The 25,766-nt window shown below is 43.6% G+C and overlaps 1 protein-coding gene across 2 annotated transcripts in view; it reads left to right on the top strand.

Moving 5' to 3' along the window:
- Positions 1-25,431, top strand: part of Octalpha2R (alpha2-adrenergic-like octopamine receptor) — a 43,919-nt gene extending 18,488 nt beyond the window's left edge. The window contains exons 2-4 of one of the 2 annotated variants that reach the window (XM_070281734.1): positions 21,237-21,395; positions 23,096-23,692; positions 23,780-25,431. In XM_070281734.1, the coding sequence (XP_070137835.1) occupies positions 21,237-21,395; positions 23,096-23,692; positions 23,780-24,235 (1,212 nt within the window). In that variant the 3' untranslated portion in view covers positions 24,236-25,431. Of the gene's footprint in view, positions 1-21,236; positions 21,396-23,095 lie in introns of both variants that reach the window. The other variant, XM_017249521.3, reaches the window with a different exon arrangement.
- Positions 25,432-25,766: the final 335 nt, after the last annotated feature.

Genomic DNA, 25,766 nt, shown 5'->3' with positions numbered 1-25,766 from the left:
CTATTGGCAAATATTTGCCTTTTATTAAAATTTTCCGTGGGACTTGGCGGCGGGTGGCTTTCCGTTGTTCAGTTGATTCGATTGCATACCTGTCACCCAGTCCCTTTCCGAGCGTTTGAAAATATTAACTGGCATATTTCAGTGGCATGCAACCAACTTGCCTGCCCGTCAAATAACTGAAGCTGTCACCGACGCTCTCCTTTCAAATTCCCCGCGCAGCTGCCTCGCAAAAAATGCACTAAAAAGTGCCCCTGGCCAAACGCATTGTTTCGTTTTAGGGCTTGCAAATGTCACTTCACTTGGGTTCACTTTATTCCATGGAAAGTTTGACATTTTTTTAGCCCAGCTCAGATGGAATTTTTTATTTGGAATTTATTTCATTAGCTTAATGCCTAAAGTGGAATGTCGGGGCTTTGGCCAAAGTTGTGCCATAGTTAATGAGCAGCCGGGAGATTCCTTCTCCGTCCATCGTCATCATCGCCCCGGATGAGTGTCAAGCTTTTCGGAACTTGACCAGGTGAAAAGTTCACTCCAGTGGCCTTGTCTGGCTTACGCTGAGCGCACTCTAACCTCCTGCTCCCGCCTGGGTCCTCCTGACCTGGTCAAGCAATCAAAATTATTACGATCCGGAAATACGCAAAGTTGTCGGAGGGTCAACTATGAGCATGAGGAACGCAATGAACTTACTTCACTTCTAGATTCTTTCACTGAAATTAAAATATGAATGTATTTTTAAGAAGGGACTTTTATCCTATACTTTTTATCCGACAAAATATGCAATTTGTACCCGTTTTCATTTATTCCAACCAAAACAATAATATATTTCTAATTTAATAAGATTTCCCCCAAGTGTAGAGGTGGCTGTTGGCGTTGAGAGGCCATTATCACAGCGAGGCGACAGGAGGAAAGGACGATAATGCCGTAAAGAGATGCGGCCATCGTGCGACCATAAATGGCTTGGTCTGGCCGGGAGTTGGGGGTCTTCGTTTTAGGTTGCAAGCAAACTGACAGGGACAAGCTGTTTCAGCTCCAGTTGCTGGTGCTCCCGCAGCTCCTGTGTCAGGACACTCCTGCCCCTGTCGGTGGCACGCAGCAGCAACAACACTAGAGTGGCTGTGTAGCAGCCACCACATAGATAAACAAGCTTCTGGTGCTGTTGGTGCTGTCATAACCGCATATATCGCTCATAAACGCCGTCATAAAAGTGACACAGACAAACACCGAAAACGGCCAAAACAAATATGTGATAAAGACGGCCTACAGTCGCGATATGGGGAACTACACGCCATTATTTGGACCTCTGTTGTTAACGGACTAAGTAAAAACTTTCGTTGGGCATAAAAGCTAGGAATTGTACATCATTCAGGGTCCATCATGCTTGTTTTATTGGATTTCCGTGGGTGAGCTCGTTTCAAAATTCAACCTCTCTCTGGTTTCACGGGTCGTATACGTAATCTGAGTCGCACAGAGCCCGGCCTAATTTTAGAAGTTTCCCCTAATTAAACGCTGCAACAACAAGAGGCATAAGAGAAACTGAAAACAGAAGCAGGGAAAACTAAGGGATTATTGCATTTGTTGGGCTCCGTTGTTTTGTGTGTTGATAAACGTTTAGTGTCATTAAAAAGGCAGCAACAAGGACAGCAAAGGATGCGCCTCAAAAAGGATGTCTAGCAGGGAATCTAGCAGGGCCTCTCATGCAGCCTCGACTTTCTCCGATTGTTCCTACTTCTCGCAACGATGGATGAAAAAGAGTCCAGCTTAGCCGGGAGCAACTTTGGCAGCTGCAACTTGCCACACAGATGCAAATCTTCACAGACACTCATACAGATTCAGATACGCAGGATGCAGTCTTTTTGTCCTTGTTGTTTTTGCTCTTCTTGTTGCCGGCCATTGTTATCATCGCTGCCACGTTGAAGGACCAACAACAACATCAGCAGCAGATGCAGAAGCAGCAGCAGCTGAAGGGAAAAAGAAACTAGGCTACGTCGTCGTCAGGTCCTGTTCAAATTAAACTGAAAATCTTGTCCGCCCCCCCCCAGACAAGCCGGCCTCCGTCTTCTCCATCTCCTCGGGCTGCCTTGTCTGGAAAGTCCTTTCCAACCCCGCGTCCCAGTGCTTGCTTTTCCCTCACTTGTCAAACATTGTTATGAGCCAAAGTGGCAGGACTTTTTTAGGAAAATTCCCAGCCCAACTAGCAAAAACCCATTGCAGTTGCTTCACTCGGAATAAAACTGTTTAAAAAGTCTATTTGATATTTAAAGTCTTAATTTGAGGCAAACTACGAAACTGTATACTCAAATATTATCTTTGGAAAGGATTAAGCATTAAATTTAATTTATTTTTATTTAAAAAATAGCTTCCTTTAAAAGCATAGTTTAAAATCTGCTCCTCAATCTAACCATTACTTTTTACCATTTACTACAAGAATTATATATGTTTTTGCCAATTTTTAATTATTTACTTTTCAAAATGGTACACTTTATTTTAAAATTGTTTTTTTTTTACAGTATCTTCATTTTTTCGAGTGTCTCCCACCAATTTATTTCTCCCCCATTTTCCTCTCCAGATACTGCAAGCTTTTTAATTAAACTTAAGGAATAAAGCAATGGCCCAAGTTTGGGAATTATTTTCAGCAACCCAAAATAGATAGCTTGAATAGAAGGCAAGCAAAGTGCACAAAAAATTCGTTCAACAAAAGTCTGAAACAAAACACCAAAGTGGAGGAGGGCCACTCCCTTCCTGCCTCGGCTTCACGGCCAATCGATGGCGGTCTTCAACTTCTGCCCACCGACTTGGCGACTTTGGCACTGATGGGTTAAGCTTGTGCCTAATGGCCACCTAAGTTGACACAGCCAGCTCTGAATAATGGAATCAGAAAAAATCAACAACCAAACTGCGCGGCAGGCGAGGAGGCCAAACTTTTATGTTGATTTATTAAATTAATTGCTACCTCATGGCAACATGGCTTGGGAAGGGCATACCTCGCCGTGGCAGCATGTGAGCTAACTTTTATTTGTCTTTAATTTATACGAAATTCTGCGCAACTTTTATTTCGAAAATCGGATTCAGCCGGTTGAGTGAAACAACTTTTCCATTCTTTTTATTTTTAATGGAAGCTCTTGGTTTATTCCGTGTGATATAGTGGAAAATAAAGATTGCCTAGATGATTTATTCGCAGAATTCACGCAATGATAAAAGGTGGAATGGTGAACCGAAATGAATCGAAGCTCTACGTGTTGCTGTTCCACACAATTTCCGGACAAATATCCCGGTGGCTACCCGCCGCGTTCCCGCCTTTTCCGCTTTCGCCCCTTTGACAGCTCACACTTTATCACTCAGCCCGGAGCTCAGCGCACTGAGGACATCGCATCACATTTCGCAGACATTTTGCACTTGATTTAATGTGGCAGCCCACAGGCAGAAGTCTAAGAAGTCTGAGGAATGTTCCAGGAACACCTACCACCAGCTTCCTATTTCGGGCGCGATTCGATTTGTTGCGTTTTGCCAATTTTCCAGCAGCTAATGGTGTTACAATTTGCCATTGTTGTTCCTAGGTGTTCTAGCTGGGTCTACCATACACGGAAATAAAAAAAAATACTTTTTTCCCGATTTCTTATCGCGATAGAACGACAAAAAGATACTTACATGCAACCCTTTTTTGTAATTTTTTCATTTGAATGTCTATTAAACATTAAAATACTCTTAGACCCTAGAATTAAAATGCAATCATTGCAGAATATTCGACTTATTTTAATGCTATTAGGGATCAATTGTATTACCTTTTTATTGTGTATCCATTGGCCTCTCCCTCTACGGAGGGTCGGGAAAAATGACGCCACAAAACCCTTCCGTGCGAAATGCTCATTTATTTCTGAAAAGGGGGAAGCCCTGCCGATGGAACCTCTTAAGGGGAAGTTAACTGCTGCTGCTGCTGTTGGTTCTGGTGTTGCCCCTGCTATTGCTGCTGGAATATGTTGCACGTTAAGCGTTCGCTCCAGAATTTATTGCTGGGCGTCTGCGTGGTTGACTGTCAACCCATAAAAACTTCGACTCCCAACCTGGGCGCCCGAAGGAGGAAATGAAAAAGCAGAGAGCCGGAGAAAGTCGGGCGAAGGGCAGAGGCAGAGGGTGGGCCTCTGTGGGGGTGTGGCCGTTTATTGCATTTACAGTTACTTAATTCTTTTGCATGAACTTGCCACACAAACAACAATTATTGCTCACCTCTGCCTGCCACGTCCCCTTCATATTTATTGTGGCAAAGATTGCCGGCGTGACACTTGGCTAAAAGGAGGTAGGCAGGCGCGAGGGCAGGCAGCCAGGGCCAGCCAGGCACTCAGGCAGGTGGTAAAAACCATTTTGATCGTTGAAAACTTTTCGATGCGACGACTTTAAACGGCGCTCGCAAATTACAGCTCAGCGTTTTTGGAGCGAACAGGCTGTTGTTGCTTTTACGCGCATTGATTGTATTTTGAGTGACGGGTACCGCAAAAAAGCTTTTAAGTCATTAATTTCATTTTGAGAGCCAGCCATCCATCCATCCAGCCAGCCAGGCATCCTCAAAGGATTTTGAAGAGTACATTTTTCGCTGATGACGCCTGCAATGGGTGAACGATTCCGGGCGTATGTACTCTGCATGGACGTTGATGGGCTTAGCCGCCAAACGCTGTGTGGAATAAAGTCTCTCCAGCTTAAAATTCTAGTCGTAAATGGCGATGCTCTAGCAGCAAGTACGTGAAAATGTCTAGCGAATATAAACTCACTAATAACCGAGATTTATGCATACAAACGCAGACCAATTCGACAGTACAGAAAGAGAACATTTAAAGCCGGCCCAAATGCTTTTGGCCCAGAAGATAAGCCCTGCCAAATGGAGGCTATAAATATGTGAGTGAGCGGGTGTGTGTGTGTTTGTGCGAAATCAGAAAACACAATCTGCATCTAAATGAATCAAATAAATTAGTTTGGCCAATTTTGAGGGCAAAACCAAACCGAAATGCTAGCAGCAACGAGCAACGGGGCGTATGGGAAGTATTTCCAGCCGACTGCGAAACTGTTGCTCGGCTCGGCTGAAACTTTTTCGCCCTTCATGATTTGATTAAAATAATTTCCACTTAACCTCCCGCTCTCGGCCGCTTTCGGCTTTCTCGGCTAGACATCCTGACACAAAAAGGCAATGTAATTAAGAGCTCCCGCCGAGGCACGCACACATGCAAAACTATCTGGCAAATTAGTATCGCAAAACTTAATACACACGCCGGAAGCTAAAACCGAAAGCCAAGCCAAAGCCAAGGAAATAAAAGGTATCTGGAGCCGACTCACAAAGAGCCCAGCATCTCTGACTTTTGCCATAAACTGTTGGCATTGATTGTCCCTGCCGATGGGTGTACTACTTATATGGTATATGCTTTTCTATTTGGGATTTCCTGGCGGTGCTTAAGTGTGCACATGAAAAATACGCCATCGAGGTTCTTTCGCCGGAGCATTGGTATCTTTCTGTCCTTTTACTTTCTCTGCACTTCTCGAAATTTTACACAAACATATTTCTGAAACCCTCTAAGTTAGCTTATCTTAAGAGCAACTGTGCTTCATAATAAAATGTAAGCTATAGATTTTTTTTCTTACAGTGCATGAATACACTTGAAATGAAGTGGCCCAGCGTCTGTATGTTCTGACAGTAAGATTTACAATGTGGCCACGCAGGCACGCATGTGTGCGACAAGGAAGCAAGGACTCTGGGCCAAAAGGATCACACTGGGCCAAGAGAAAGGGAGAGGGGGAGAGAAAAAAAGAGACAGAACGACGACGGGTTATAAATGTCTAGGTGGCGCCATTTGGCTGTGAGCTAAACAAAACCGGAATGGGGTTAGTCCTGCCAAATGGAATCGCTGGGATGGCCAGGACTCGAGTGGCAGAGGTAGGGGGAGAAAGGAAATGGAACAAGGGTTCGCAAATTGTATTGTTTTTGTGTAAATTAGTTCACTTTGTGCGTGTCTATGTGTCGGCTTCAGCTGCAACTACGATGACTACGAGGACGACGACGTGTTTGGACCTTTTAATTTGCATGTTTTATGTTCACTTCATGAGATTTGAGTTGGCCGGGCTGAGTCGGTTCTGCGGCTTGGGTGTTGGCATAAAATATTCAACTGGCCACATGTGTGTGTAAGCCGTGTGTGTGGCATAAAGTTTAGCTGTGATCATAATTTATCGTCGGGCCATGTTTTTGCTTGCCACGGCAAAACGAAAACGAAACCTAAACCCAGACCCCAACCCTAACCCCAACCGAGTTTCAATTTGACTTTCGTCTAAGCAGAAGCCGGAATCCCAACAACCACAACCTCAATTCTCTTAATATTTTTCTCTGCCTCCCCCGCCGGCTTTTGTTATTTATTTACGTGGCTCGGTGAAACCACTTTAATCAGTCCAGTCCGCTCATCTGGCCTGGAAATTAAGTTCTCTAGCACCACCTTAACATAAGCTATATTCCCAGTCACACTCTGGTCCGGATCCTGTTCCTGCTTCTGGCCAAAGAACCTCCTCCGGGCTGTCGTCCATCGCACATTTCCGTATAAGCCGTTTTAGTTATAAGCTGGCAACACGCACGCGCTTAATGACGAGCTTTAGTCAGTCAGTTTGGATGGTCGGCGAGTCGATTTTATTTATGGACACATTTTATGACACTTTTATCAAAGCCAATGGCGCCTAACGGTGCAGAAGCAGGCCAGGGACTTAAACAAAGCTGCCAGGTGTATAGTTTGAGGTTTATATATTTACTGAACAACTTGCAGTCGAAACATTTTCACATGCTGTTAAGTTGTTCGGCTGGCAAAGATTTCTTAACTTTTCAATTCAATTTTAATTAAGAAAACATAGCACGATACAATTAATTGTATTTATGAACTTATCTCACTTTGCTTCAATTTTTTACATTTAAAATCATAATGCTTTAGTTATTTTCAAGAACATATGTTTTTAAAAAAGATTGTCATCCTGAACAGACAAATACTGACTAAAAAATCTGTATTTTTTTCGCAGAGGGTTTTTTTAAATCAAAAAAATGCATTGAATTATTAAATATACATATATTGTTTCTAACAAAACATTTCCATAAACAAACTATACAAAATTTAAAACACGTAATAATTTTAATTTAATACATTTAGAACTAATCTGTTACATAATTATTACTTAAAAAACTATAAACTTTAGAGCCCCACGAACCTAAATCCCAAACATATTTAATAAAAAAACATAAAGACAAGCAAGAACCCCACCCAAAAATGAGTGAGAAAAGCAATTACAAAATCGTACACAGAGTAATTTAACTTTTTGCAACAACCGAACATGTCAATAATTGGGAAAGAGGACGGAGACTCTTGCCAAAAAAGGCAGGATGCCGAGGGCTAGGATGAAGAGATAAATTCCATTTGTAGTTATATATTATAACTGGATTGTGTACGTGATGCCGCAAAGGACGGAGAAATATGCGTTGTGGCAGGACCAAAACTCAGAGCCAGGACCAGGATCAGGGCATGGACAAACCAAACCAAGCCAAGCACATGTTAAACTCTTTACACGGACATAAACAGCGAGCGGATATACGTGCGTAGAATCCATGCTCGCTGGAGTAATTGAAGCCACAAATACGGACGGATATGGATCCGGAGAGCTGTGACTCGAAATTGATGGAAGCATAAAGAAGGATATCTCGATGGGACATGCTGCAACATACCGTGCGTCACATACCGCAGACGAGTAGCATATTACATTGTGTGCGGCGGCGGTCTTTGCTTTCATTCGTGTTTGTTTTTTTGCCATTTGCTTGCTTGTTGCCGAAAGGACAGAAACCCGGCAAGAACAGGGGAATTGTGGCGAGCAATCAAATGGAAAATGCACCAACAATACGCAATCTGTTGACATGTCGCGCGAGTGCCAGTGCGAGTGCGAGTGCAGTTGAACTGTTGTCACAGCCAAGTTGAAGTTAAATCTGGAAATGAAACTGAAACCGAATCTAAAACTGAACCTGCTGCAGCCTGCAGGATATATGCAGCAAGAAACTCACAAAAAAGTAAACAAGAGGTTGTAACAGAAAAGAGGACGAGACAGTGACATTGAGTCCTGGCGTCGAGGAATGTCATACGAAATTTCAGTTATTGCCTGAAACTCAGATGCACTAAAATAAAATTCCTTCATAAAAGAAATAAAACAGCAATTATATATAATTATAACAATTAAATAGCTAGAAGGAAAATGAAGTTTTGAAAATGGCACAAAAGTAAAATAATTATGCAATCTATAGCAATCTATCAATCTATGCAATATAATATATGTATATATATTATTTTTAAGAGTGCACCGCTTGAGATCGAATTGAATGGCTCGGACGGACACTGGCGATTCCCACCATAAATCTGGAAATGAAATAAGTGTGTGCCGTTGTATATTTGACATTTGGTCACTCACCAACGCAATGGCAGTGAACGAGTGTGTGAGTGGGGGTCCTTTGGTTTCGCTTGCTTGTTTGTTTTGCCTGTTTGCTGCGTGGTCAGCAGCAGGAGCAGGCAACACGAGCACAACACGTACACACTTATCTATATCCACAGAGACGTACATTTAAGCCCTCCCCTGCTGGCCCCTGCTCGACAATCCATCTTCGTCCTTGTTGGGGCAGACGGGGCAAAAGACCAAAATGAGTATAAATGAGATATTACCAATTTGTATTGAATGCCCTAAATGACATAATGGAGTGGCTTACACGAGAACCAGGTCCTGCATGTCCTCCCACTCCTCCTGGGCGTTGTGCAAACACAATTAGGAAGCCAGCCAAGCAAATACTCGCCAGTCATTTACCGTGTCAAAGGCGTTGCCAAATGCCAAAGCAATTATCAAGCATACGCCGTGTGGGCATGCAACCAGGGTAAAAAAAAAAGAGAAATAAAAGAGGAAAGCAGGGAAAACAGCGAGAAGCAACACTCGGCGGATCAAGGGACACATAAACGAGAAAAATATGTCAAACAACGTTTCCCATTTCCCTTCGAAAATGGACAAAGCATGTGCACCCTGCCGGCGGATGGGCGAGGCCCTTGATGGCACGAATTAAATGGACTACAAAACAACAACAAAAGCAAGCAAAACAAAGGCTGTCGGCGCAAAAAATAAAAAACCAACGAAGGCAATGCGGAAAATCGTAAACCATCGGGGCGGAGGAGAAGAGCCGGGCGTCGCACAAATTCGTACACAAATTGTAAAGAAATAAAATTTTAGTATGCGCATATTGATTTTATGATCAGACATAACTACGCACCGGACGGGGCTAGGCGGCATCTAGGACACGCAGAGGCTACATTCGGAAAACTGCAAAGCAATCACGACTGTCGAGCCCGACCGGCAGAAATAAAAGCGAGCAATCGCAGCCTGTCGATGCCTGTGGAAGCCCAGTAAAGTATCTGGCTGGGCTGACAGTTGTAATAAATTTCTGTGTTACCAACGAATTACAGTCTCGTTTCTTTTTGGTTTTGTTTGGCCTTTGTGTTTGTGAAATTATGCCGAAACATTTGCTATGATTTTCATCTGCAAATATGTTTTTGCTGGCTTGTGTCTCTTCTAATGCAAAATTGATTGAAGCCGAAAAAATGTACAGCATAAATATTTATGCTCACGCTTGATTGCATCGCTGAAGTGCCAGTTTTCCGTTCGAAAGTTCATGGCCAACAACTGACCGACTTGTCAGTTAATAAAAAATGGCAGATCAAACTTTTAATCTCATTTGCTCAGATTTCTTAGATTATACGCTTCATGAAAAATTCTTAAATCCGCTAAACCCCTACCCAGCCTGCCGGCAAAGTTCAGCGAAATAAAAAAATGGAAACACGACCAGAAAGCCAAATAAACGAGCAACAATGTAAGGGAATACTTCAAGGCAGACACACACCAAGGGCAGGCCAATAAAAAGAGCACAAAATAGCTGGCCCCCAACAAAAAGGAAGAAAGAAATAGGCTGCTTCTGTAACTGAAACCGAAATCGAGATGAGCCAGAAGCAAAGACGTTGCCAATATATAAACCAAATCCAGATCCAGCCAAGAAACAACAACATGAGCAGGACAGGCAGCGGCTGTCCCAAATGTATGCCACAAAATATTGTTTACAAATCTCTTCAGCAACGCCCACAAATTTGTATGCGGGGCATTGTTATCCTTGTTGTTCGTCTGTCATGCGGGTCAGAGGTTGTAGATTTCAATATTTACTCTGGCCCCTGTCTGCCCCTCTGCCCTGCTGGCCCTTCTGAAGAAACTTTCTGCTGAGCCTGCTGCCAGCCCCAAAAATGAAGATGGCTTAAAGTTTCTTCATCTCTTGATTAAATTACATAGATGCGGCAGGCAGGCAGCCCAGCCTCCCACCAGGGGCCGAGTTTTTTCTTCCTTTTCTGCTGACATGCGAGTACAATTAATGAAAACTTTCCTGCTGACCGGCCCGCCAGACCGCCCCCACATACATACATAAATCGCCGGTCGAGTGGGGCCAAGCCAAAGGCACAGGACTGCCATAAACTAGAATGAACCAGGACACTGACACAAGCCGGTTCTAAATAGCATACTTTTATAATTAAAAACCTAATGCCAAAAAAAGGGATTTACAGTTTTAATTTTAAAGTCATAGAAAAAATGATGCCATACCAACAGGATAAATAGACTACCAAAATTGTTGTCCTTTTCTTTCAGTGCAAAGTATGACGCCTTAGCTCATCTCTCCGGCACTTGTTCTCAGTACTTGAGGGACCAGCCTCCTTCATCCCAGCATGTCCTCAAGGAGCCTGCTGCTCCGCTTTCGCGCTGCGCAAGAGTGTGTGTTAACAGAGCAATAATTATGTCACATTCTGGAGTAAATCGATACTGGGATCCGCAGCTGACGCACATTTTCGCAGTAACTTGAACTTTAACTTGACTTTAAATGCGGCCAAAAGAGACAAAAACACAAAGGAATGAAAAAAGACAGAACTTTTCCCTCCTTTCTGGAGAAGGGAACTTGGTCGAGCGGCAACGACGACCGCCATTATTGTCCTTTAAATGACATTTGCCATGACTGCAGCGGACGTCGACAGATGCCGAAGCAGAAGGAGGTGGAAAAAATCCAAAAAGCATGAAAAGAAGGGGAAATGGCAAAATAAAACGAGGCAAAAGCTCTGTGGAAAAGTGTCAAATAAGAAACTAAATCGCATGTCGTCTGTTGTCTGCTGGCTGTTGGCCGCTGGATTCTGGGATTCTTGGATCCAGGACCCTTTTGTGCGCCATGTCGGTCAAAGCATTTGGAAATTTAAAGCTTCACCCGTAATCCGGCGCTATCGGGAAGTTGAGGGGAAGTGCTGGAGGTACCGAGGGGATTTCCCTGATTTCAGTGGTGTCGGCTGACGATTCCATCGAGGTCGCAGCCGTGGAGCTCCATGCTCCATGCCCCAGGGCAGCATTTAATTACGCTCGTGTTGCTTGTAATGAGGCAAATTGCTTTTTGCTGTCAATTAAAGTAAAGTTTTCGCATTTGGCCGCCACCCTCCACCCGCCGCCTGCCCTCATTTACGGGCCAATCAAAGACGCTCAGATATCCCTGCCCTCCATTCCATTCTATTCCTGGTTTTAGCGGTAATGTCGGTTGTAAAATGTAGTCTGTACCGCCTCTTATTAGAGGCTTTCTCCATTCTTCTCTGCAGGCATAGCTTCTGCTGCTCCTTCTTCTGCAACTTCTTCCGCTGCCGCTGCTGCTGCTGGCACACATCCGTTTCCGCTGCTTCCGCAGCAGCGTTCTAGTTTTTCGCCAGTACAAAAAACTGGCAGAAAATGCGTGTCATTACACTGGAAAAAAAGTTCATTCAATATTTTAATACTTTTGTATAAATTGAATTTAAATTATATTATTTAATGTCTCTAAATAATAATAAATAATAATAAAGTGTTATGATTATCTACCATTCATCCTATCATTTCAATAAATATTTATTTTTATTAAGCACCAAAAGCTCACCAAATTATTTCCCTCTGTGCCGCATGTGTGCGTGTGAGAGCTAGGGGGTGTGTGCAGTGTCTCAGAACACGTTTGTAAACATCTTAAATGTGCTTTTAATGGGCAGCTTCCCAGGCTTCGAGCGACAGGCAGACAGACATGCAGCTGCCACACGTTACACTTCTTGCCACCCCTCCCCCGGATACTGCTTGCCGCTTTACTGACGACTCCGCCATTGCTGTAGTTTAATAACGCTAATTAGTGTTCCAATTAGTTGTAGCCTTAGTTCGCCTTAAGTGTGTGTGCGAAGAACATGTTTTACGATTTTAAAACACGCAGTCACCCAAGCCCACCCCACACACCAGATCCTTGTGCAGTCGCTTAATATTAAGTGGTTCTGAATATGCAATTGCCCACAAGCAGCTCTCGTGCAAAGGAGCGGCGCTTAAAAATTAATAAAAAATTAAAATGAAATTATTACAGGAATTTCGAATAACAAAACGTATGCTTCTCGTGTCTGACTTTCCACCTTTCCTTCCTGGAAATGTTGCGTGCGCCGAACACATTTTGTTGCAACACAAAATGGCTGGCAGGATGGTTGGTGGCTGGCAGGTTGGTCGGTTGGCTGACTGCCATTGCTGGCGGACCGCGAAATAAAGTTGCAATTAATTAGCCATTAATGAAATTGCACTTGCAGAGCACGGCTGGATAATGAAAATGAATGCTGCCAATACTGATACTGTTGGCGGTCGTAAATGCTGGCCAATAAAAAACAATCACTTGGAAGATTTAAATTTTAAATCCTCGAAATCAACTTAATCAAGTTGGAGCGGAAACTCTTTACTTCCACTCCATCAACCTGAGCATTCGGCTATCCGGCTAAAATCAATATTGTCTAAGGTTTAAGCAAGACCGCATGCAGGCTTCATTTCAATTTTAATTTCAACACAACACACAGTGCGTATACGCAACGCACGCCCGTAAATATCACGTATACGCAGCAATTACGAATATTGAAATGCAAAAACACACACAGCGCAATGTTTAAAAGTATTTAAAACCATAAATAACAAGCATAGGCACCGGAACACAGACGAAGCAGCAAACAAGCCATGGAAAGCTATGGAAATTGCGTGAAATGTGGGAAAACTGTTTTGCTTGTTGAGACTGCCGGGGGTTCTTGTAGTTTGTAGTTTTGCGTCGTGCTCCTTGTTGTTGTCGTTGTTATCATGGCTGTCCTGGCTATCAGCTGCGGTTGAGTCTCACTTGGCCCCCGGCTCCCCAGGCCCCCCTTTCATCCCCTATTGTCCCACCCCTCAATTGACTCGGCCCGACTCTGCATGCATGCCTTTTAACCAAATCCAATGACCAATGCCAGGTTGTCCATGGCTGCCCCGGCGGCTGTTCATTTGTCCAGCCCGGGCCGACAAGTGTCATGCTGTTTGCTTTACCTCTCCGCCCCCTGGTTCTGCAACTGCCTCAATAAACCTACACTTCCTGTTCCTCCGTTTTCCTCTGTTTGGATTGTGTGTGTGTCAATAACCATTAAGCGTTAAAATTTGCGAATCACTGTTGTTGCTGGTCTCTGCCATTGCTGTTGCACAAGAGCATGCCCCACACACACATCTAGGATTTGTTTGCCTGGCAGCAGCACACTAATTATTTTTGCCCGGCCAAGTCCGGCCAGTTGGAAATTTGGCCAACTGCTTCGGCATAAACACGTTTTAGCCAGCTTTCGATTTAGTTACATTAAGAGGGCTGACCGCCCAAAGGGCGCCGCGACCTCAGGAATATATATCATTTAAAATTTCCAATTGGCTTGGCAGCCAGCCACTCACAAACACCAACATTTGGGCAGTCCGTTTTGGACTTTAGTACACTTTTAAAAAAAGATTTAAACGGGATAACTTGTGAATGTAATTGGGTTGTTTTAAAAAATAAACAAGCTTTTGTTCTGCAAAAGCTTGTGTTTCCGCGAGATGAGTAAATTATAAAAGCCCATATTTTTTTTATTGGTTTTTTGTAGAGAACGGTATGATTGTAAGACGCAAAATTGTAAACCAGAAATAATAAAAGTTTAACGAAATCCTTTTCTAATTGAAATAATTTCAAAGTGTAGTGGCGGTTGGTTAACGGCCTGACGGCTATTGGTCTGGGCTTGAAACACGGCTCAATGGCAGATTCCGTAGAGCCGTTGCGAAAAGACCCGTATTTAATTTACTGTTAAAATTAACGATGCCGTTGCCAGTTTCGGCAGCACTTGTGTGCAAGTTTGCGGAGCCTTAAACAACCATTTGGCAACAATTTGTTACAACTGGCAACTGCAGATGATTAACAATGCATGCGACATTGTGGTTAAGGGGCATAATATTATCATACAGTTAGGAGCAAATGTTCCCCCACACACATGTATATATATGTGTGGCATGTTTGTGATCCAGGAGGCTGAGAACGAAAGACACCCCAAAGCCATATGAAAATTAATTTTCTGCTATTTTGCGTTACATCCTCCATGGTCTGAACCGAAAACATTGGCTTATTGTGCTATTTATGTGCTTGCCATTATGGCAAGACAAAAGCCCATATTAATTACACAACTCATTTGTGTTTCGTGAGCACCGAAAACCCCAATGACACAAAATCAATAGGTACTATTCTGAACGGAATCACCAACCACTCCCCATTCCCTTGTTCGGGCATTTGGAATAAAGTCATCAAAGGGGAGGGAGGGCGATTGGGTGGGCGTTCTGGCCGCACAATAAGCCCGCAACCGGTAATCAAATAAAACGCAAGTCAAATCGTGTTGCATAATTATAGTCATCTATAACGCCAAACATCAATCACAAATTGTGGTGGCTAAAGACAAAGAGGCCAAAAGGTAGGAAAATATTGGGTAGAGTGCACTCGTTAATACCCTGGAAGTCAGTATATTAAAAAAATATATTTTTAATAAGCATGTCCTGTAATTGGCACATGATTAGCTTAGATTAGCTTTACATAAGCTTTAGATTCTAAACTTCTAAGCAACATTTTTAAACGAATCATAAAATAACTACAACTTCTTATCACCCTTTCAATAGGGTATCGAGCCCAAAAGGACTCTGTATTGACCAAGGCGGAAAAGTGAGAAAACAAATTGCCGTGGACTAGGTCAGGAACCTGCCACTCCCCCACCACCACTGCCACTGGCTCCACCCTCACTCTGCGTGTCAACAAGCAATTTCCGTGGTTGTGGACGATTCATAAAAATAAAACAACAAAACCTCAGTTGCCGCTGCAATAGGCTGCCACAACTACAACAATAATATAGAGCAACAGTTGCCGGTGCTGAGTTGTTCTGTTGCTATTTTATTTTTACGATAACATTAAGCCTAAGCCGGCTGGCGGGTAGGCCAGGCTGGCAATCAGCATAAAGTGGTTGCCATTAAAAATATCAGGCCGCATAATAAAAACGCCGTTTCACAGCGGATACACACACAACATGCCCGGGACAGGAAAAGAGTCCTGTCAAGGTCCGGTTGGGGTGCCGGTCCAGGTCCTGGTCCTCCCCTTGAAATCAAATAATAAAACCATAAAACTGGCCACAGCAATTAAAAAGCCCACAGCATAATTCCGGCCGATTTTTTCTTCTCATCCACTTTTGTTCTTGGCTATTTTTTATTTTATTTTTTTATCACAGCATCAATGCATTTGCAAGGCTTAGCAATCGTGGCGAGAGTCTGAAAAATTGCAATTTAATGAAGCATGCCGTCAGCCGCAATTAAGCGGCAATAACAAATCGGCAAGGCCCGTGGCTTAAAAAACACCCGGGGGCCTGGTGTTTTCGCCATGGAATTGATTAACCGAATTGAAATGGAAATCAGATTGCCCCGGAGGAAACCCCCCAAGGGGTACTTCAACATGCATACATTTTTGAAGCGGAAATTGTATTGTTCCTAGTGAAAGGTTTATTTAAATGTAGGATTCAAAAAATATGGTTGAAACTTAAAAATACCAAGGCATTGAGATGTATCTATTTATATAAAATTAAAAAGATAAGATTTCCAAAACGTTTACTTCCCTGCAGGAAGTAGCTCTGCATCTCTTGAAAGTCCTTACTGACCACTCTCTAAAAGCTTTTAATTGCTAAAAATTCGCTGTCAGTGGCGCGTGCTGGTCATTGTCGTGGGCTAAATGGTCCGAGGAGGACCGGACAGGATCCAGGGAATTAGCCCTTATTTGAGGGCCACTTCTGAGTGCCGTCGCTTTGGGCGGAGGAGCCACTTGATTTACGTTTATGGCATGTGCGGGCAAGCGTTAAGTTGTGGAAATGCGAAAGGCGAAGGCAAATAAAGTCAGTCAGCAGAGTCGATGCTGGGAAGGATGAGGACATGGCATGAATCGAGTGTACACTAATAGAAAATAAGGATTGGCATTGGCGAGATGCAAGATGCAAAATGCGAAAGGCGAATAGCGAAATGGCAATGGGAAATGCAGTCAATTGAAATAGTAGCTCCCGGGGAGGTGAAAGTCAAAGTCGAAGGAAAATTCCATGTAGAGTCAAAGCGAAGACGAGGAGTGAAAAGAAAAACTACTGCCAGGCAAATTGGCTATGCAAACTGTGCAAAATGGCTGCTTCAGCGAGCACCGACAAACAAGCGGGCCAAAACGAGCTGGAAAAGGGGGTTCTATTTGGTTCCGAACCCCTTCAAATATTGACAACATTGACAAAGAGGAGGGAGTGCACCAGGGCAGGGCTGCCATGTAGCGTACATTTCCCTGTTTTTTTTTAAATCACACAAAAAAAACTACTCGCCGCCTGCAGTTGCACTTCAGATTTATTGTTTGCCTCGGTGTGCGTGGCTGCTGCGTCCTTGACGTGTCCGAATGTGTCCTGTCGCCCAGTCCTTCGCAGTCTTGGCTTATTGATGTTGAGAAACTTGCACAAGCCCCGACAACAATCCTGATGATGACAGCAGCTACTCGGCGATTTTTTTCCACACTGCAAGGAGTACTTGTTTTTTTTTTAGTTAATATAATATAATATAATTTGTAAGTGGTGTTTCGAACAGATAATCACAGTTAAATAAAAAACAAACCGTTTTAAAATAAAACATTCTGGAAACAAACAAAAAAATCAAACTTTTATTATAACCTATTCATTTACAATTTTTTATTTTATTTAAGATTTACCAAGACTACCACTCTTCCGCCAATGCATTTGTTTATATTCACTATATTTTTCAAAGTGTTTCACTTTACACACACACTTGCTATATAAATATACGTATTTATTTTTCTGTACTTTTGTGAGCTTGACTCAACTTTTTGTTGAACATCGTGGATATTTCAGTTTTTTTTATTTTTTTTTCCCAAGCTCGCTGGCAAACTTTCTGCAGTGCAATGCGGATTGAAATTCTTTTGTGTTTACAGCGGAATTTCTTCTTTATTTTCTTTCATTACATATTATTTGCGATTGCTGGCAGCTATTGGTGGCCGTAAGCCCCAGAGCCATGCGGCTAGTAGATTTACCTTTAAAGCATCGCATCATTCGCCGGCCGGACGGGCCTGGAAATTTAATATTTTTAATTACGCTCATTTCGGCTTGCTTTTCCATGTTTACATTTCAATAAATTTCCAGTCGGGCTCCATCAGCCCTTTTCATCATGGCTTACACTCTTTTTGCGCTTTCTGGCGGCTCCTCCTCCGTCCCATCCTCCTGGCCTGGTACTTGTCATCATCAACACTTTTAGCTGTTGCTCTCCTACCGTTTTCCATGCTTTCCACCGCTGCTCCACTCGACTAACGAATTTGGTGGCGCATAATGAGTTTTTGTTTCCATCAGCTTAAGTTCCCCAATGCTGGGTCCCGGCAACAACAATTACCATTGCCATTTAATTAAAAATTGCAGAATAATTATTTTTCTTTTGCGTCACGCTTTTTGTTTTCTTTCGTTCGCTGCCTTCCCACGCTGTTCTCCTGCAACTCCTTTTTCCCCATCTTCATTCGTCCTTCTTCCACGAAAAACTTTTAAATAAACAAAAGCGCCCTCTGCAATTTGAAAATCTGCAAATTAGCACAAATGCAGCTTGTGGATGGATTGAGGGGATCCAGGATGCACTTGGAGAAAACTAATGCAATATTAATGAGCCAGGATCCATTTGAGGCCCGGACGCATTAAATTTGTATTGCATTTTAATTGATCGAAAGGCTAAAGCTCTTGGGAGGCTCGGTAATTTATTTATTTGTGTTTTTGTTGCGGAAATTTAAAATAAACACACTGTGTTTATTCTAAGAAATATTAATAATATTAAACGCCACCTAATTTAACCAAACAGCTAAATTCTATTTATGCTTTAATAAACAAGGCTTGTACTGTGAAGTCCAGTTGGTGTTTCTATAGCATAAACTAATTGAAACAATTTAAAAATAATCAAAAATTGTAATAGCGAGTATTTGAACAATATTAAATGGAAAATTAAATGATAAAATGATACTTCCGAGGATTTCTAATTTCGAAACTAGAAAAATCCCTACCCCAGAAAAACCATTTTCCCGAGTGTAAATACACCGGATTTAAAGAAAAACTGAATGGAAATGGGTTAAGGGGAAACGGAAAATAGGCTAACGGGAAGCAAGTGAACAAGGGAAATGCAGCGACAAAGTGAAGTTTTCAATTACATTAAATCCGCTGCGCAAAGTTATCGTCACGCACAGTTGACAATTTATTTGTTCGTCCACTAGTTTCCTCCCATCCCGTTGGCAACACGTACTTTCCCAGCCTGCCACAGCTTTAGTTGTACATAGTTTCTGCCTCCTTTTTACGCCTGTACAAATGTCAGTTTAAGAGCTTTGTTCAAATGCGTTAATAAAATATTTCCCCAGCCTTTCGGCCCGACATCATTATCAGTGTGGAAAAGTTTCGTGCCTCGTTGTTGCTACAGGTGTTTCCTCGGAGCGACGTGTGAGCACGTCGCGTATGCGTAACTTTTGGGCCTACGAGCAAAAGTTTTTGGCAGCCAGCCCCTGGCTTTAATGCAATCGACCCAAAACTTAACTAAAAGGTTTTCGACGGAATGATTACAGTTTCGTTTCAGTTGAGCGTGAAACGCTGACAAATGCTGTCGATATTTCAACAGTAAACCGTAAATGATGAGATCATTTATAATGGTGCTGCAAGGAGAAGGAACAACAACTGGCACATTCAGTTGCAACTGCAGGGCTTACACTAGAATGAGTTTGGGGGAACTATTTAAAGCAATTAAAGCACCTTATAAAATATTTCTAAAACTTATTAGACCTTGAAATCGATACATTTAATAAAATAGCCTTTGGATTTAGTTGCCCCTTGTAATTGCCCCATCTGCCAGGAACTTTTCAAAAGTTTTGTAAAACATTTATTCAAGTGCACTTTGCGTGCTGCCTCTGTGGCAGGCAATAAGTTGAAAACCGAGACAGCCGAGCCAACGTCAGCGTTCAAGAATCCAGCTTAAGTAGCTGTTGGTGGCTGCCTCTCATCTCCGTGGAGTCTCTTGTGCCGTTCAACCTGCCACTTGATGTATATTTCGGCAACATTATACCCAGCGCTTAATACTTTATGCTTATTTTGTTGCCGCAACCGACTCGGCTCAGGCTATGGCGGTGTCCATGGGGATGGGAAATTTATTTTCTGCTTTGGCAGCAGGATAAAGTTGTCTAGCTCAGCCTGTTTCTGCCTGCTGCCTGCTGCAACTTCGCCTGCGGCTTATGATAAACTGGGCTGCACTTAAGCTGCCACTGCCAGGGGCTCTGGCTCTGGGTCTGGCTCCGGCTCTGCCCCATCGAAGTGCAGCTATTTCTACGTGCTCGTATTTACAGTTCCCGGCAGTTTCTCTGCAATTCAATTTAAGTATGTGTGTATGTGGGTGCACACCCATACCGGCCACATAGGGGTGTAAGCAGCTTAAAAGTTAAATAAATTTCGTTTGTGACGTTGCAAAGAATTTTGTATAAATTGCCAGTCGATTTTTTAGCCAACTACCATAAGAGAATCATCGGGCTTAGGTTGACCAGCTGATGTGGGCAAGGATCCTGGGATTTTCTCTGAAGTACTGGAAAGAGAAGCTTCATTGAGTGGCTTTAAAATACCGAGAGTACTGCGATTTTCGATTCATGTGCTTATTCATCTGCGTGCAAAATGATGCATTTCTCAGCTAAGCGTGAACAAGGATCGAGGTGAGCCAGGGGCACTGGGAGCACAACAGGACAAAAGCATTTCATTATGCACGCCACTCGCCGGCGAACAACACGAACCTGAAAACAGCAACTCAAAAGGGCAAACTGCTCGGGCAATTCCCTCCTTCACAGCCCCAGTTTGTACCCCTCCATGGCTGTCAAGTGCACTTTTTTTTGTGCGCCTTTCATCAAAACACTTAATTTACATAATTTTTGTGAAGAGAGTCGGGCGGCCGGGCCGCTGCCTCCGGAGCAGAAAGTATAAGGCGATTTAATTCCGCCAGCTTTAATAAAATGCAATTGCAACTGCCTGAAAAAGTGGCGCACGACTCGCAGGGCCACAAACTTTTGCTGGCAGGTGGAAGCCCTTTGTGGCACGGTAATCTAATACTTTTACTTCATTTACCGTTATGAAATTTCATGCACTTTGCATTTTTGCCGTAAATGCTCTTCGGAAACGAGGCAGACAAAAACCTTTTTTCTGGCACAAAAAAGAATGAAGAGAAAAATGCACTTTATAATAAATCAGCCTAATGCACTCAATAACCCACGCTATCAGGCCAAAAAGGGGAGAATATGGTCGAAAGCAACAAGCCCGGCCACAACGGCAAAGAACGAAAAGCTGAATTTCAAAGCGGATGTGGTGCACTAAATTCAATCTAACAAGCGATAGTTGAGGTAACAGGATAAGGGTTTGTTCTGAGCTGGAATAAATAGAGTAAAGTTCATTAAGAGCTTTATCAATGAGTGTTAAAATAATACCTCTTAAGTAAATTCTTAATAAGCTTATTTTATTAGAAGGCAAAAAGAAAGGAGTGTTTTTTTTAAGTCTTTCAGAAAATAAACAGAAGAATATATGGACCTAAAATGGATTATTATATTTCATTATTTGATCTTAGCTAATACTGCTTCAAAGCATAGTAATTATATTGTCCCCCAAACCCAAAGACATACATTAGACCCCACTGACTACTGACCACGCCCTCTCGTGTGTAATTTGAAGCCAACCCATTTAACCCTCTGAACCTATTGACCCTGTTTTTTCTCATTCCAGCTAAGCGAGGACATCGGGTACGTGCTCTACTCGGCGCTGGGATCCTTTTACATACCCAGCTGCATTATGGTCTTTGTGTATATACGAATTTATTTTGCCGCCAAGGCGCGGGCGAGACGAGGCATTAAAAAGCATCCCCGCAAAACAAACAACGAACAGGTGGGTAAATCTGATTATTTATGATTTTGAAACCTCCCCCGAGGATAAGGGGAGGTGTGCCTAATGAACTTTGATGAGAGCACTCCCCAATTGCACATTCTGAGTATTAAATGCGGTAGCCCACCGATTGTGGCAGCATTGTAAATGGAAATTTTGACGATTCAATGAACAAATGTAATTTTTCTAAGCCACCGTGTGGAATACGCGGCGTATGAGCAATATGTTCTCACCCCTTTACAGCCCTTTCCCGTCGACTCCTTTGGCTAAAAAGTAATTGTGCATTACCCTACCTGGTACTACCTGGTACCTGGTTCCTGGTAGGAAGCTGCAAATTGAGCACACATGCTTCGCTTCAATTTCCCATCAACAACTTGTGGGCTACGTGTTGGATTTCCCTCCCACCAGAATGCCTCCCGTGGCACTGCCAGTGCATTGGAAATTGCTGTTTGGACAGGGTCGGTTTTGTGTGCCAACGTTGCAATTTTGGCCGCCATTGCCGCCTGCCACGTTGGCCACGTTAGTACAGGGAACCGATTCTGCAGCCATTATGCAGGCTCACTCCATGGAATGGCATTTGCGAACCTGGCTTTTGTTGCAAAATTATCGCTGAAAATTTAATCGGAGCTCCGCCCCCAAATCCACTGATTGAGTGAAAAGTCTCTAATGATCCTCAATTACCTGATGCTTGCAACGAGTGCCATACGCAATTTGCATTTTCAATTAACTGTATGCGCAATGCACACAGCTGCTGAACAAAAATAGAGAAACCGACAGGCCCGGACACTGGAACTTGGCTGGTAATATCGGGGCGACACTTCTCGACCATTTTGTGCAAACAAATTCGAGGGCAGCGGCCCAAACGAGCGATTAACAGCCGGGAGAGGTTCGGTTGTGATGGCGAAGGAAAACAGGCAGGGGCAGTGGGAAAACAGTGGAAAACTCAGCAGAGGCGAGGTGAGGAAAACAAAGAGGGCCACAAGGAAAATTCTTACACATGCTGACAGCACGTTCTGCTCGAATCATTGTGTTTGTACCTCCAAGAAGGGTATGATAAGGTCAGGCATTAAATTTATAACGGATACTAAATAAAATATGTATATTATAGTGGGACATTTCTCATTATCCCATCCTATGTCTTTATATCAAAGACTTACCTCTAAAGGGTATTTCCATCTTCGATCAGCAATGCCAACACTTTGTTTTCATTTTCGTTTGGACGCTCTGTGTCTCTGTTAATTGCCCGGGGTAATTGTTGCTGCTTTTCGCGCATTGAATATGTTCAGCCCCCCGTGGCGCATCACCCCCCAACACCCCAGTTGCCCAGCCACCCAGCCCACCCCCTCAGCTGGCATCGTCCATCCTCCCATGTTTGTGTAATCCGCGCGCTCGGACGCGTTTCTCTCCCGCCTTTTGGCTTAAACAGGATTTTCGAAATGGAAAACTGTTGTAGCAAGTGTTGGGCCATCTGTCCCTTTTTCCAGCAGCAGTTGCAATTGCAGTTGCGGACCTAATTTGCAATGCCATGAGCACGGGATGAAATGGGGTGGATGGCTCTGATTCTTAATCACAGTGCCTCGCAGTGGAGCACTTGCCCCAACAATACTGTTGAGGAAAACAAGACAAAACTTAATCATTGTTAAATTAAAAGCTTAAAATTATTTCCCCTAACATTAAACTTTACATTTTTATTTTTGGCGCAGGTAACGAGCTTCACCACCGCCAACAAGAAAGGCACCATACCGATGCCCTCCTCCAGCGGCGCAGCGGCCTTGCAACTGCACCAGCAGCGCCAGATAGCCACCATCGAGACGCCACCGAACAGTGCCACCTTGCCAATGCAAATTCCCACGGTGACCATGGACCTGGCCTCGGACATATCCACATCGGAGGCGGGTGAGCTGGAGGCGGTGGCCGCCCAAACGGTGCTGGCATACGCCAATCCCAACGGATCTGGGGCAAATACGGTAACCGTTGTGACAACAAGTGCAGCCGGAGCACCCTGCTCACCCGCCTCGCCCAAGGAGACGCTGCAGGTGAGCACGATAGCCACTGGCCGGGTGGGTCTCAATGTTCCCGTGCCACCGTCCATGGGCAGCACAAACTCCATTAATGTGCTTAACAACAACAACGGCAGTGTGGCCTCCGAGGCGTCGCCAGTCGGGGCCAGTTCTACACCTAATATTGGGGGCAATGGAGCCACCGTTATTGCAACTGCCACTGCTCCGGGAAACGAGTTGCGCGTTTCGCCCATTGCCGGCCGGTGTCGAGCACTTTCCGTGGGCGTGGACACGGACATGGTGAGTGAATTCGATCCATCCAGCAGCGACTCCGGGGTCGTAAGCCGATGTGCCGTCGTAAAGCCGCTCAAGTTTCGCCTTTGCCAGCCGATCTTTGGGCGGAAATCGAACCAGCAGCGCCGAAACGAGGCCAAGGCGGTGGCGGCCAAAAACCAACATCAGCAGCAGGGCAAGAACCAGGATCACCAGAAGCAGCAGCAGCAGGAAAAGCAGCAGGTGATTAAGGCGGAGCTGGAGCCGGCTATTCCGAAGACCCCGAAGCCCCGGGATCCGGAGAAGGAGAAGCGTCGGATTGCGAGGAAAAAGGAGAAGAGGGCCACGCTGATTTTAGGCCTCATCATGGGCAGCTTCATAGCCTGCTGGCTGCCATTTTTCTTCCTGTACATCCTGGTGCCGGCCTGTAGCAGTCACTGCAACATACCGGAATCAGCATTTGCGATCGCCTTCTGGCTGGGCTACATGAACTCGGCTCTCAATCCGGCCATCTACACCATTTTTAACAAGGACTTCCGACGGGCGTTCAGGCGCATCCTGTTCAAGTGATGTTTGGCCTACGTGTGCTGTTACAGGTGCGTTTCGAGGAGCATCGAGAAGGCAACCGAACGTGCCATGGGCAGCACACCCATGGGTTATGGTCATGGCATGTATCAGCACTACAGGCGTTAGATTTGCTTCGTTTTGGTAAACCCCTCATCGTTTCGACCTTGCATCCATTTCGTCCCACTTACCTATTTTTTTGATTTTGGGAATAAGTAAAACAAAACAAAAGAAAAAAGAAAAAGTAACGAACATTGTAGCTCATTTCAAAAGCAATGAACGGCTGTGAATTTGATGGAATCTCTCAATTTCAATTTACGCATTTTTGGTTTCGTTTGGTTTCTCTAGTACCCTTGAACCCAAGACCCCCCAACCGCACCGCACACACACACTTTTCACACTCGACGAGCTCATAGAAATGCATGAGCTGGGCAAACAAGAATCCGAGCTCGGCAAACATCTATTATGCTCCCCTGAATGGGATGTGTCCGCCTGCGACGTCTATGGCCATTCAACTTGAAATAATTTCGCAAATTTCCATTTGCGGCTGCATGGCCAATGCTACCCCTCACCTTTTCTGGGCCAAGTGCAGTCGGCAGGAAACCCTTTAGTCGCAGTGCCAACCAATATCGAGGTCAGCAATTGCTACAGTCAGAAGGTACATTAATTTGATTCCTTCTTAATACGAGTATTTCGGCAAATACTTCTCCGAGAAAGACTACATTCCACAGTTGGCGTTTGGCCAGATCATTAATTTCATGTTCACATAAATGTAAAGTATAATCCAGTCAGGCGGCCACTACACAGAATTCGATGTTACAAAGTGAGCACACAGAAATATGCCAAAAAAAAACAATTTTGGGGAAGAAAACTGCGAGACAAGGCAGCCGCAGTTTTATTCATTCACTCAAAGATATTTCACTCAGCGACACAGAAAGTGGGAGTACAAAAAATAAACCAAATATATGGGTGGGAACCAATGCCTAATGGGCACACACAGATGCAAATTCAAATGGTTGGGAGCTACACTGAAAAAATCGGTCTATAGGATAGCACAAGCCATCAAAAATGCTCAGGTTGAATTAAAGCATTCTGAGTTTTAGGTGCATATTGAGTATAAAAAAGGATTTTAAATATTAAAAATTAACATCATAAATTTTATATTAGTGATTTTATTTTGCATAATGAGGTTTCTATATAGTCTTATATTCCATATTTTAAATGATCTTAAATATCATTACAATAATATCAAAAAACCATTTTTATATAAAAGTACTTTATTGTTAAAAAGAATGTTTTTAATTTCATTAAAAAAAGTTTATTTTTTTTACTGTTTAACATTCCTTTTTACAATTTTTAGATTTTTCTCCGCCATTTCCCACTTTAGTTTTTGGCCATGCATCAGCAAATGCATGTGCCCGGCCGAGTGGAATAGACAGCCCGTCATTCAGTCAGTCGAACGGACAGACGGACAGCGGACAGACAGTCGTCACTGGAACGCTACAATGACACTGAGTGAGACGAAGGCGGAGACAGA

The sequence above is a fragment of the Drosophila bipectinata genome, chromosome 3R, assembly GCF_030179905.1.
Source record: "Drosophila bipectinata strain 14024-0381.07 chromosome 3R, DbipHiC1v2, whole genome shotgun sequence".
In the NCBI taxonomy this organism is placed as follows: Eukaryota; Metazoa; Arthropoda; class Insecta; order Diptera; family Drosophilidae; genus Drosophila; species Drosophila bipectinata.
The sequence above is the reverse complement of the archived record's forward strand: the minus strand, read 5'-3'. Positions and strand labels throughout refer to the sequence as shown.